This window comes from Poecilia reticulata, linkage group LG10 (assembly GCF_000633615.1).
Source record: "Poecilia reticulata strain Guanapo linkage group LG10, Guppy_female_1.0+MT, whole genome shotgun sequence".
Lineage (NCBI taxonomy): Eukaryota > Metazoa > Chordata > Actinopteri > Cyprinodontiformes > Poeciliidae > Poecilia > Poecilia reticulata.
Genome location: NC_024340.1, coordinates 16627334 through 16637977, shown reverse-complemented (window position 1 = coordinate 16637977; position 10644 = coordinate 16627334). Strand labels below are relative to the sequence as shown.

Below are 10644 nucleotides of genomic sequence, written 5' to 3'. Positions count from 1 at the left end.
AGTTTTGTAAATTTTGTATTGAAAAAAGAAAAGAAAAAAAAGATTTGGAAAAATGTTTTTACTCTTACTTGAGTAATTTCTTGGATGGCTAATTTTTACTTTTACTTCAGTAAAAATATATTGAGGCAGAACTATTTTTATATGAGTAAATTTTTTGGGTAGTCTTACCAAAAAATGGTAAGACTACCCAAAACACTGATGCAATATTTTTGCATCAGTGTTTTGGGTTTGAAACAAACTGTAGTTATTTCTGCAATGTTGAGTCTTTAATTTTAGGTTATTTGATGCTTTTTGGCAAGGTGTTTTTAATGGTTACAGCCAAGTATTTCTCTTCTGGGAAAAGTCAGAAAGTCATTGTTTTTGGTTTAATCCAGGATTTTAAGTATATAAAATGTGGGCTGCACAGTGGCGCAGTTGGTAGAGCTGTTGCCTTGCAGCACAAAGGTTCTGGGTTCGATTCCCGGCCCCAGTCTTTCTGCATGGAGTTTGCATGTTCTCCCTGTGCATTCGTGGGTTTTCTCCGGGTACTCCGGTTTCCTCCCACAGCCCAAAAACATGACTGTCAGGTTAATTGGCCTTTCCAAATTGCCCCTAGGTGTGTGTGTGCATGGTTGTGTGTCCTGTGTGTCTCTGTGTTGCCCTGCGACAGACTGGCGACCTGTCCAGGGTGTACCCCGCCTCTCGCCCAGAACGTTAGCTGGAGATGGGCACCAGCAACCCTCCCGACCCCACTGAGGGACAAGGGTGAAAGAAAATGGATGGATATTAAAAAAAAACTTTTGGTGGACACAGTTCTAATTCTTGAAAAATCAGACTTTCACTTCTCCAAATGTAATAAAAAAAATCTTCCAAAGATTTTATTAATCACTAAGAAATTATTATTATTATTATTATTATTATTATTATTATTATTATTATTATTATTATTATTATACCAAACAAATTATTCTCAACTAGGTACATGAGCCATTGAAAACTAAGCCTACATTTCTTTCAGATGTGATAACATAAAAATGTGTTTAAGATTTACGTTGTACTTTATTTCAATGTTTTAATAATATCTAAAAAAAAAATTATAATGTCGCAACGGGGAGAGAACAAAGTTAAAGTAAAATAAAAAAAATCTATTTTCTAAAAAGAAAAAAACTACATAAGTTAATACGTTAGATTAACACGGAGTCAATTTCGGTATTATTACCTCTGGTTTACTTGTAGCTACTTTGAAACAAACTGCAGCACAAACTCCCGTCCCGTAACAGACATTCTGTTTGACAAAACCATAACCCTCTGTCACCTAGGTAACGCGAGATAACCTTCGTTAACTGTCGTAAAGTCACGCAAATCTCATACAACTGAAAAGGAGCGTGGAAATCTGCTGCAGCAACAGCTAATACATGAACTGTTTTTGCTGACTTTTCTTTCCGCTTGCCCGACTTGGTAAACTACGTTCGGGACAAGCTGTGACATACTTGAAGATCGCGGCACCAGAGACCAGAGAGGATGTTTAAAAAGTACGTGTCTGTGTTGTACAGTTAGCTAGCAGCACACTGAAGTAGCCAATGCTAAGTTGCTAGCATTAGCTTGTTTGATATTGTAGAAAGACATTATTTAGTATTTAGAAACTGACCTGGAAGGTGTTTAATTTTCTACTGGTAACACTAGATTTTGAGGTAAGCAGGATTAGCTTCAATAAGCATTAGTAGAGCTAGCATACAGCTAATACAAGAAGGGCAAATTTGAGTTATTTTCTGTCAGTAGCTTTCTGTTAGATGTTAGCTGCATAAAATCAGTCTGAGTCAAACAGAGCTTCTGGGTGGGATCAGTAGTTTTCTTTCATATTTCAGCTAAAACGGCACACAAAAGAAACAACTAATGAACATTCTCATGCAGCTCCCTACCGACATAAATTAACATATCAGATTAAAGTACTACTTATAAACTGTCGGCCAGTTTATGGGATGACCAGGAAGTTTATTTTAATATTTTCTGGTAGCTTGTAAAACATGCTACCAGAGGTACCAAAATCTAAGAGTTAGGTTCTACAAAGAATGCTGATTTTCTTGCACTTAAAATTCAAAATTGCAATATATTTGTGCAGAAGTCTAGAAGAAGGTTGATCTTTTAAACATATCTGGGGAACATTGAGGAATGGAGAAGAACTGTTCTGGTATTGATAATTAGGAATGAGGATGGTGTGGTAAGCCGTAACTAAAGGTTTATGACGTTGATGAGCTGTACCATCAATATATGTGAAAGAGTTATTGAAGAAAAAAATGACAATGGAATAAGCATTGTGTTTCTATTTAAATCAGGATTTTAAAGGACTGGAAAGTGCTTGATTTCTGTATATAGTCCTTGTACAGTTTTGTAATAAAGCCATAATAATATTTTAAGAGACAAAACTATTTACAGAAAATCAAATGATTATTTCTATTCTGTTTAAGTATTTAATTTGAGCAGGAAGGTCATTTACTTTACAACAAACCGATTTGTTAAATGTAAGACATTTATTTTTCCTAATGGCTCAATAAGTTATTGATCTGAGTAAGTCTTATATTTTAGATGTTAAAGTTGTTGAAATTTGGGGATTTTTTTGTTACATTTATGTTTTGTTCTCAGACTCGTCAGGTGTATGGAGTGTATGCGAAAAAGACGTTTCAAAACATTTTTAAAAAATTGTTTATTTGGTCCCTTCTATGATACTATTATAACATATTAGTAGCAAATTAGCAATAAAGCATGTCATATAACAGAAAATGTAAAGTATGTTCTTTAGTTAATTTGTATTGTTTTTATCTATGAAGTTTGGCACTGGAAAAGTTTGAAATTTTATCAATTTAAAATTATCACTAAAAATACATGGATAAGTATAACTCTTAAAGTTAAATATATGTTTGTTTGTTTTTTTTTTTTCAGATTTGATGAGAAGGAAAATGTGTCGAACTGCATCCAGCTGAAAACATCGGTGATCAAAGGCATCAAAAACCAGCTGCTGGAACAGTTCCCCGACATCGAGCCATGGCTCAATCAAATAATGCCAAAAAAGGACCCTGTTAAAATAGTGAGATGGTACGATCCGCGTTTCCTGCCTTCGTTGTCTCATGAATGTTCTGTTCAGGCTGGTGATCTGCACTGTTTATCTTCTGTGTGCATTTCAGCCATGAACACATTGAAATCCTGACAGTGAACGGAGAGCTGCTTTTCTTCAGACAGAGGGAAGGACCTTTCTATCCAACCCTCAGGCTGCTCCATAAATGTAAGCTTTCCTCAACAACATGGTTTAAAAATAAAATCTCTGATATTTGACTTTATTTGATTTTTTTCTTCCAAAGAAGAGATGACAAATGACAGGAAATATTTTCAAAAAGCTGCTTTTATTTCAATCATCTCTCTTCTGTGAGTTGTCCTACAGAATATTAGAGAACTTTTGTTTAACTACCAGAATATGATCATAATTTTTTAACAAATTAAAGACCAGAAGAACGTTTTAATGAGAAAAAAGCTTGGATAATTAATTTTTGGTTATTTTGTCTTGAAATATTATGTCTTTATTCTGATGATATTAAGACATCCCCTTCATAAAACTCTTATACAGTAAATGCTTCAGTCAGAGGCTTCTACAGAGCTGCTGTAATACAGACTGCTACAGGAAATCCAGCTTCTGTAACAACGCTGAAGCAACTGGGATCATAAAAGTGACATTTAATTTCGCTCTCAGATTAATAAAGTATTTTTATTTGAACTGATTTGAACCAGGTGATGAATGAAAAGAAGAATTAGAAATTAATGTTTCCTATTGTGAGAAATAAACCAGAAAATCAGGTAATCAGGTTAAACATAAATAACTATAATTACTGCACAAATATCATGAAGTAGTAAAGTTCAAATGTTCAAGTCAAGAAAATTAACTGCAACATTTTGATTTTCAAATTTGTAAACTAAAATGTTTTTGTTTGTTTGTTTGATTGGCCTTGGGTTACAAATTAATTTAGGAGATAAAGTAAATTAAAATTATCTTGTTTATTCGGTAAGGTCAGAATTTCTTTAAAAAAGAAATCACTGAGACAGAACGTTTTATTTTAATCTCTTTGACGCCTCTTGTATTTCATGGGTAAAAATGCTGCGAAAACATTACAGTATTTTTTATAACATTATGATTTAAAAAAATGTTAGTTAAATTTTGCTGAATTCAAGGTTTAAATGAACAGAAGCTGTTGAACAAGATGGCCGCCCTGCACATGCTAACATCAAATCAAAGGAGTGAATTGTTGAAAAAAATCCAGATTTTCCCAAAATTTAATGTTTAATAATTTAATTGATTTATCACCCAGCCCTACTGATACTAAAGCATTTAGTTGATTTTATTTCCTTTTCTCTCAGATCCTTTTATTCTTCCACACCAGCAAGTGGACAAAGGGGCCATAAAGTTTGTTTTGAGTGGAGCAAACATCATGTGTCCTGGACTCACCTCACCAGGTGCCAAACTCTACCCTGCCGCTGCCGACACAGTAGTTGTATCCTTTCAGTCATGATGTGTTATTGTAGTTTTTTTTTCTGCTGTCCAACAACAATTTCAACTTTCTCTGCAGCTTTTAAATAAAGATTTCCAACATGTTTGTCTTTAACAAGTTGATCCAGGCGATCATGGCAGAGGGGAAGCAACACGCGCTTTGTGTTGGTGTAATGAAGATGTCGGCTGAAAACATGTAAGCCTCCCAAATGTTTTACTCAACAAATCCTTCACTGTTCGCGTCCTTATGACTCTAAAATCCTAATCTGTGTCTAACGAACAGAGAAAAAGTCAACAAGGGAATCGGAATCGAGAACGTTCACTATCTGAACGACGGTTTGTGGCACATGAAGACGTACAAATGATGACGCCACCCAAACCGAGCGACAGCAGCTCAACCGTTTCCACCTTCACACTTCGCTTTGTAACCTGCTGGAGGCTGCAAATCTGCCATCATGATGCACAAATAAATTAAAAGATCCTGGTTCAAACCACTCCCCGTTTGTGCTCTCCTTAAATTGTTTGAATTAGAAACATCATCAAGGATGTGATGTGGTTTGAGACATGTTTACGTTATGAGGAAGGGAGCGGCGAAGTGGCACACAAAGCAACAGTTATACCTGTTTATCTGCATGCTTTAGTAGGGAGCAAGGTGAATATTCAAAGAGAATACTACCACTACTAATTAAAGTAGTGGTAGTGTCAGTTAAAAACTAACTCTAGATGTCAGTTTAGCTTGTAAAAATGGATTAAAATTTAAACTATTAAGAGCAGCTTTTATTGCATTTATGTAAAGTTATCTACCACTACTTGGGTAGCAGGACTTCCGGTTGTTATGATATAAGATGCACAAAATTTCACAGGATTATTTTTATAAAGTTAGTTATTTCTTTATAACTAAAGTTAGTTATGCGCAACTGCACAGTGGCGCAGTTGGTAGAGCTGTTGCCTTGCAGCAAGAAGGTTCTGGGTTCGATTCCCGGCCCCAGTCTTAATGCATGGAGTTTGCATGTTCTCCCTGTGCATGCGTGGGTTTTCTCCGGGTACTCCGGTTTCCTTCCACAGTCCAAAAACATGACTGTCAGGTTAATTAGCCTCTCTAAATTGCCCCTAGGTGTGAGTGTGTGCATGGTTCTTTGTCCTGTGTGTCTCTGTGTTGCCCTGCGACAGACTGGCGACCTGTCCAGGGTGACCCGCCTCTCGCCCCTAACGTTAGCTGGAGATAGGCACCAACAACCCTCCCGACCCCACTAAGGGACAAGGGTGTAAAGAAATGGATAGACGGATTTTTCAGGCATTTATAATTTGCATAAGACCACATAATATGAATACTGAAATGTTGAATTTATTTTTAATTACCCAATAAGACATTTTTAGTAGAGATATAATGCATAAATGTCTTGACATAAACATTTAAACTCCAGAGATATGAAAATATGTTTATAATTATTTTTGCTCGTTTCTTCTCACTATTTGCATTTTTAGATTTTTTCTCCAGGTTTTGTTTGAAGTTGAACTATTTTAGTTTAAATTCCATATTTAAGTGATTTGTTACAGCCATGTAACCAAACAGGAAAAAACAGTTTCTCAGATAAATTGTAATTGCTAAATGCTGAGTTACTTTTTAGGAATATTTTAATTTTTATAATCAAACTCATTATTTTTGGGAATAGAAAATGATTTAGTAATGCACAAAAGTCATAAAAGTTCCTTAAAGGATTAATTTCTATCACTATTATTGTTCAAACAAAAATCAGGTGAATGTAAATCAAGAAAAAAAAAACCTAAAATATTTAATATCCGATTCTTCATAAAACAGAAAACCAAGCATAATGTTTAAGCAGCTTGATTACAGCTGAACTGTGTCATGATGAAAGCTGCAGTATGTAATTTTAATAAAATGTTCCTTATTAAAACTGCCACCAGTTAATGAGACAGATGCAAAAATGAACCGTTTAAAGTCAAAAACAACCATCAGAGCCAGGAGGAGGATCTTAGCGCTGTCAATCACTCTTATGCTCAACCCCACTCACTTAAGCACTTTGAATTGCCTCGTTGCTGAAAATGTGCTGTATAAATAAAATAACCTTAATTTTTGCTAAGCTAGGTTCACCACAACACTAGTCACTAGTTCCAATGCTAGTTTATCTACAGATTATAGTAGATAAATGGCTGCTCTGTAAGGATGATTTGTTTTTCCACCATTAGAACATTTAGCAGCGTACATGTGGTTGATTGACAGCGCTAAGACCCACCTTCTGGCTCTGATTGGTTGTTTCTGACTACGTGGTGTATTTCTGCTGAGAGAATCATACTTTACATAATTTTAACAAATATGTAAAAGTATAAAAATTACATAATGCAGATTTAATGGTGCAACAATAAAACATTAAATCTGATAACAGGTGGAATTTCACAGATTTAGAATGTTATTTTACAATAACAAAACAGAAGCTTAAAGACTGAGAACAAAACTTCAGGAACCAAAATCCAAACCGAGATGATCCAGTCTCAGATCCACAGACATCCGGCACCGGCCAAGTCAAGTGCAAAAAGTTACAAATATACAGAACTCCCCCCAGGATCAAGCCTCGTAAACAAATATCTAGAGTCAGGTTTGCCATCACAGAAGCAAAATCTTCAAAACGACAGAGCGAGGCTAGTCGTTGTCTGAGCCTTTGGGAGGGAAAAATGTCAATAAGTCGTGGAAGTCGTGTCCGTACGGACGGAGCCTGTAAACTCCGAACATCATGACCTGCATCTGGTTGGCGGACAGGCCGCTGAAGGTGACGGCCAGGTCGGAGCAGCAGCCCTCCACCACGTTGCTGGGGTTCTGCTTCATGCTTTCCGATATCAGGCTGTCCACCGTCTTGCTGTTGAACAGGCCCTTCCCGTGGACATCCTCTCCGTTCTCCGCAAACACGCCGGTGAACTTGAGGCACACGGCAAGCTGCTTGTCGTCGCTCAGCTTCCACAGCTGCCGTCCTCTCTCTGGACACTTGTCCTCGTCCTGGAAGACGTTCACCAGCCTCTTCAGAGCCTCGTAGCTCAGGACGATGCCGCTGTTCAACTCAACGTACTCCAGCTCCCCGGACTTCACCGACTTCCCCAGGTAAAACGGCTGCTCCGGGTCTTTGGTGAGCACCAGGTACTTGAGGTTCTCGATGATGGCGAAGGTGTTGGGCTGAGCCACGAAGAACCAGCGGATGTCCCCGGCGTTCTCGTAGGCGTGCTTCAGAGCCTTACGCAACCTTGCCCAGTCATCCTTCTCGTTCAGGTCTATGGCCTCCAGTGCCTTGGAGGCCTCCGAGGTGTAAAACTCGGCCTTGTCGCAGTGCTTGGTCCAGGTGTCCAGCGCCGTGGCCCAGTAGACGAGGCTTTTGGGCTGCACCATGACGACGCAGTAGACCTGCAGTTGGTTGTTCAGCTCCTGCAGCCGGCTGTCAGAGAGCTGCTGGAGCTCGTCTTTGCTTGCAGCCTTGACGTGATGATGGTGGTGGTGGTTGTCGTCCGTCCTGGACTCGGTGACGGGGCTGAAGCTGCCCAGCAGCGACAGCACCAAGCAGAAGAGGCCGCCCATCACCATCCCCTTCATGAAAGAGCCTCCCTCCGACAACATAATGGCAGCAGCGGCTGGACAAGACAAAAACTGCTTTTATTCCTCATTTCAGGTGAAGCAGATCAAGCTAACACTTAAAATCTGCAGTCGAGGTGCAAAGAAAATGTTATTTTCTAGTGTTGAGACAAGGACTGTTGCAACAAATCAATTAATAGCATGATAAATTAAAACAAACTCAATTATTTCCATTTTCCTGATTTAACATTTCTCTCTTTCTACTAAAAACTGGATGATAAAAGTTTTCAGTTTGATGCTTTGGTCTCAACTAGCTCTTTTTTTGAAGGACAATTTTGTTTACAGAGATGTCATAATTAATTTTATTTGTCGTTTCTGTTGTTTTATTTGTTTTATATTTTTAAAATGTCTTTCAGTTAAAAGTGTTAAATGTTATATTGCATTTTTACTTGAAAATGGTCTCAACAACAATTTTATGATTTATCACAATAACTTCTGGGACTTTTTATCATCCAGCAAAATTTGCAATTATGGCAGGCCAAATGAAACGATTAATCGTAATGAATCAATTACTGGAATAATTGTCAACTGATTTAGTAATCAATTAATTAACAGGAGCATTTAGACTGAAAAAAATTCAAATTTCCAAAAAAGCAACATAATCAGAACAGTAAGCAAACCAAACTGTTACAAATAATACATACATTTTGTATTCAAAAATTTAAAAACTTCTTTGTCTGTAAATATTTGAAATAGTTTTATCTTCACCTGGTTCAAATTTTAAATAAATCTCATGTTAATCACCTTTTCCTATCCAATTATAAATCAATTAATCCAAAAAATAATAAACAGATCAGCCCTATACTGTATAAATGTTAAGTCAAGAATGGTAATGCTCGAAGTATTTTTAATAATAATAATCAGGTGACTTGAAGAACTTTGTGACACCTTAAGCCTCTTTAAGAAAAGACATTTTAAACTTGTATATGACTCTGTAAATAGAAGATAAAGAGCAGGATGTACATGCACTATGCAATCAGTTGCTAAACAAACTGAAGTCTCCATTAATGAGAATGAAGCTCTTCCTGTTATAAACCAGGCTGTGTGTCTTTAAGAAACTCATGCAATAGTTTTAACAGGCTATGGTTTCAAATCCATTCATTGAAAGGTTTCTTATTGCCACTCCTACATTTTAAAGTCCTTTTACTGACATACGAGGGAAACTGTTGGAGGCTATTAAAACTGACAATCACCTTTCAACGTTGTAAAAATTGTACGATTTTTGTTACCATTTATTCATCAATACGAGTTTGAAAATAAATTCACAAGCCATAAAGTTAAAAACTGGTCTAAAGTCATATCTTTATTCACTCAAACTATTTGTGTGATCAATATAAAATATACTGACTGATGACCTAAGTTAACTTTGAATTACAATTAGTTAAATATAAATCATAAAAGGCTGAAGATACACATTAATAATGCTAAACATCCTAAGTAAGAAGGCTAGTTCTGTTTTGCAAAAACAGAACAAGCCCTATTAATGCTTTACTGTTTATTTTTTGCATAATAGTTATTTTTATTGTGCAAAAACTATTCTTTATAAAATCAATACGATTACAGACAACCCCAAGCATCCTGTAAAGATATTCAGTCAGAAGCCTCTACAGAGCTGCTGTAATACAGACTGCTATAGGAGATCCAATCTGTTCACAATCAGCTTCTACAACAACTCTGAAGAAACTGGGATAATATAAATTAAAACATTAATAGAGTATTTTTTTATTTAAACTGAATTAATGTTAATGTATGAAGACTTACAAATTAATGTTTCTCGTCATGTTAGAGAAATAAACCAGAAAATCTGGTAATACTAAACAAAAACAACTACAACTGTCCGATTTTTGTAGTGTAGTATCAAAGTTCAAACGTTCAACTCAAAAAAGAAACTATGAAACAGTTTGTTCAAACACGGACCATTTGTTTTTAGTTTAGTCCACGCTTTATCTCTTCGACGCGTCTTAAATTCAGGGGTAAAAATTATTCTAAAACATTACATCATATTTTAGTCCGAATGGTTTTTAAAATTATTATTACTTTTTATATACTTACATTAGCAGCTCTGATAAGCTAACAGATAACTTTAAAACACCAACTGACGGCTAGCTACTTAGCTCCATATTAAGGCTTTTTTTATGTTTTATCGGCAACATAAATAAAACTAAAACGGAGGATTTATTTCTACTGTACCTCAGCGGATTATTCTTGCCCTCACAGCTGGTGCCTTCGCAGCGACTGTCTTTCAACTAAAACTTCCTGTTTGGTTGGTCACCAACGTCAGTCTGCGTCAGTATAAAACTCTTCTTCTCCATTCATTTGTTAGAGCGGATATATGCTGCCCCCTTCAGGACGCTTTTAACACCTCGCCTTGACTTTAGGTACCTCTTTGCAGACGCGCTGATTCACAGTGACAAATGGTGTGGATATTTCATTAGAAACAAAATATGAGATTTCTCCTTTATACTGTTACACAGAATGTATCATACTAACCAAAGATAAC

General features: G+C 36.4%; 2 protein-coding genes across 2 annotated transcripts; one reads left to right on the top strand and one right to left on the bottom strand.

The window, feature by feature from the left end:
• Nucleotides 1-1311: 1311 nt before the first annotated feature.
• On the top strand, nucleotides 1312-5005 carry mcts1 (MCTS1 re-initiation and release factor). The gene is made up of 6 exons (XM_008420638.2): nucleotides 1312-1511; nucleotides 2917-3069; nucleotides 3159-3256; nucleotides 4381-4514; nucleotides 4639-4706; nucleotides 4794-5005. Exons 1-6 carry the CDS (start codon nucleotides 1501-1503, stop codon nucleotides 4873-4875), a joined length of 546 nt encoding a protein of 181 aa, XP_008418860.1. The 5' UTR covers nucleotides 1312-1500; the 3' UTR covers nucleotides 4876-5005.
• Nucleotides 5006-6848: 1843 nt separating this feature from the next.
• On the bottom strand, nucleotides 6849-10443 carry c1galt1c1 (C1GALT1-specific chaperone 1). The gene is made up of 2 exons (XM_008420639.2): nucleotides 10335-10443; nucleotides 6849-8143 (listed from the first exon to the last, which is right to left on the bottom strand). The coding sequence occupies exon 2, from the start codon at nucleotides 8127-8129 to the stop codon at nucleotides 7170-7172; it is 960 nt and encodes a 319-aa protein (XP_008418861.1). The 5' UTR covers nucleotides 8130-8143; nucleotides 10335-10443; the 3' UTR covers nucleotides 6849-7169.
• Nucleotides 10444-10644: the final 201 nt, after the last annotated feature.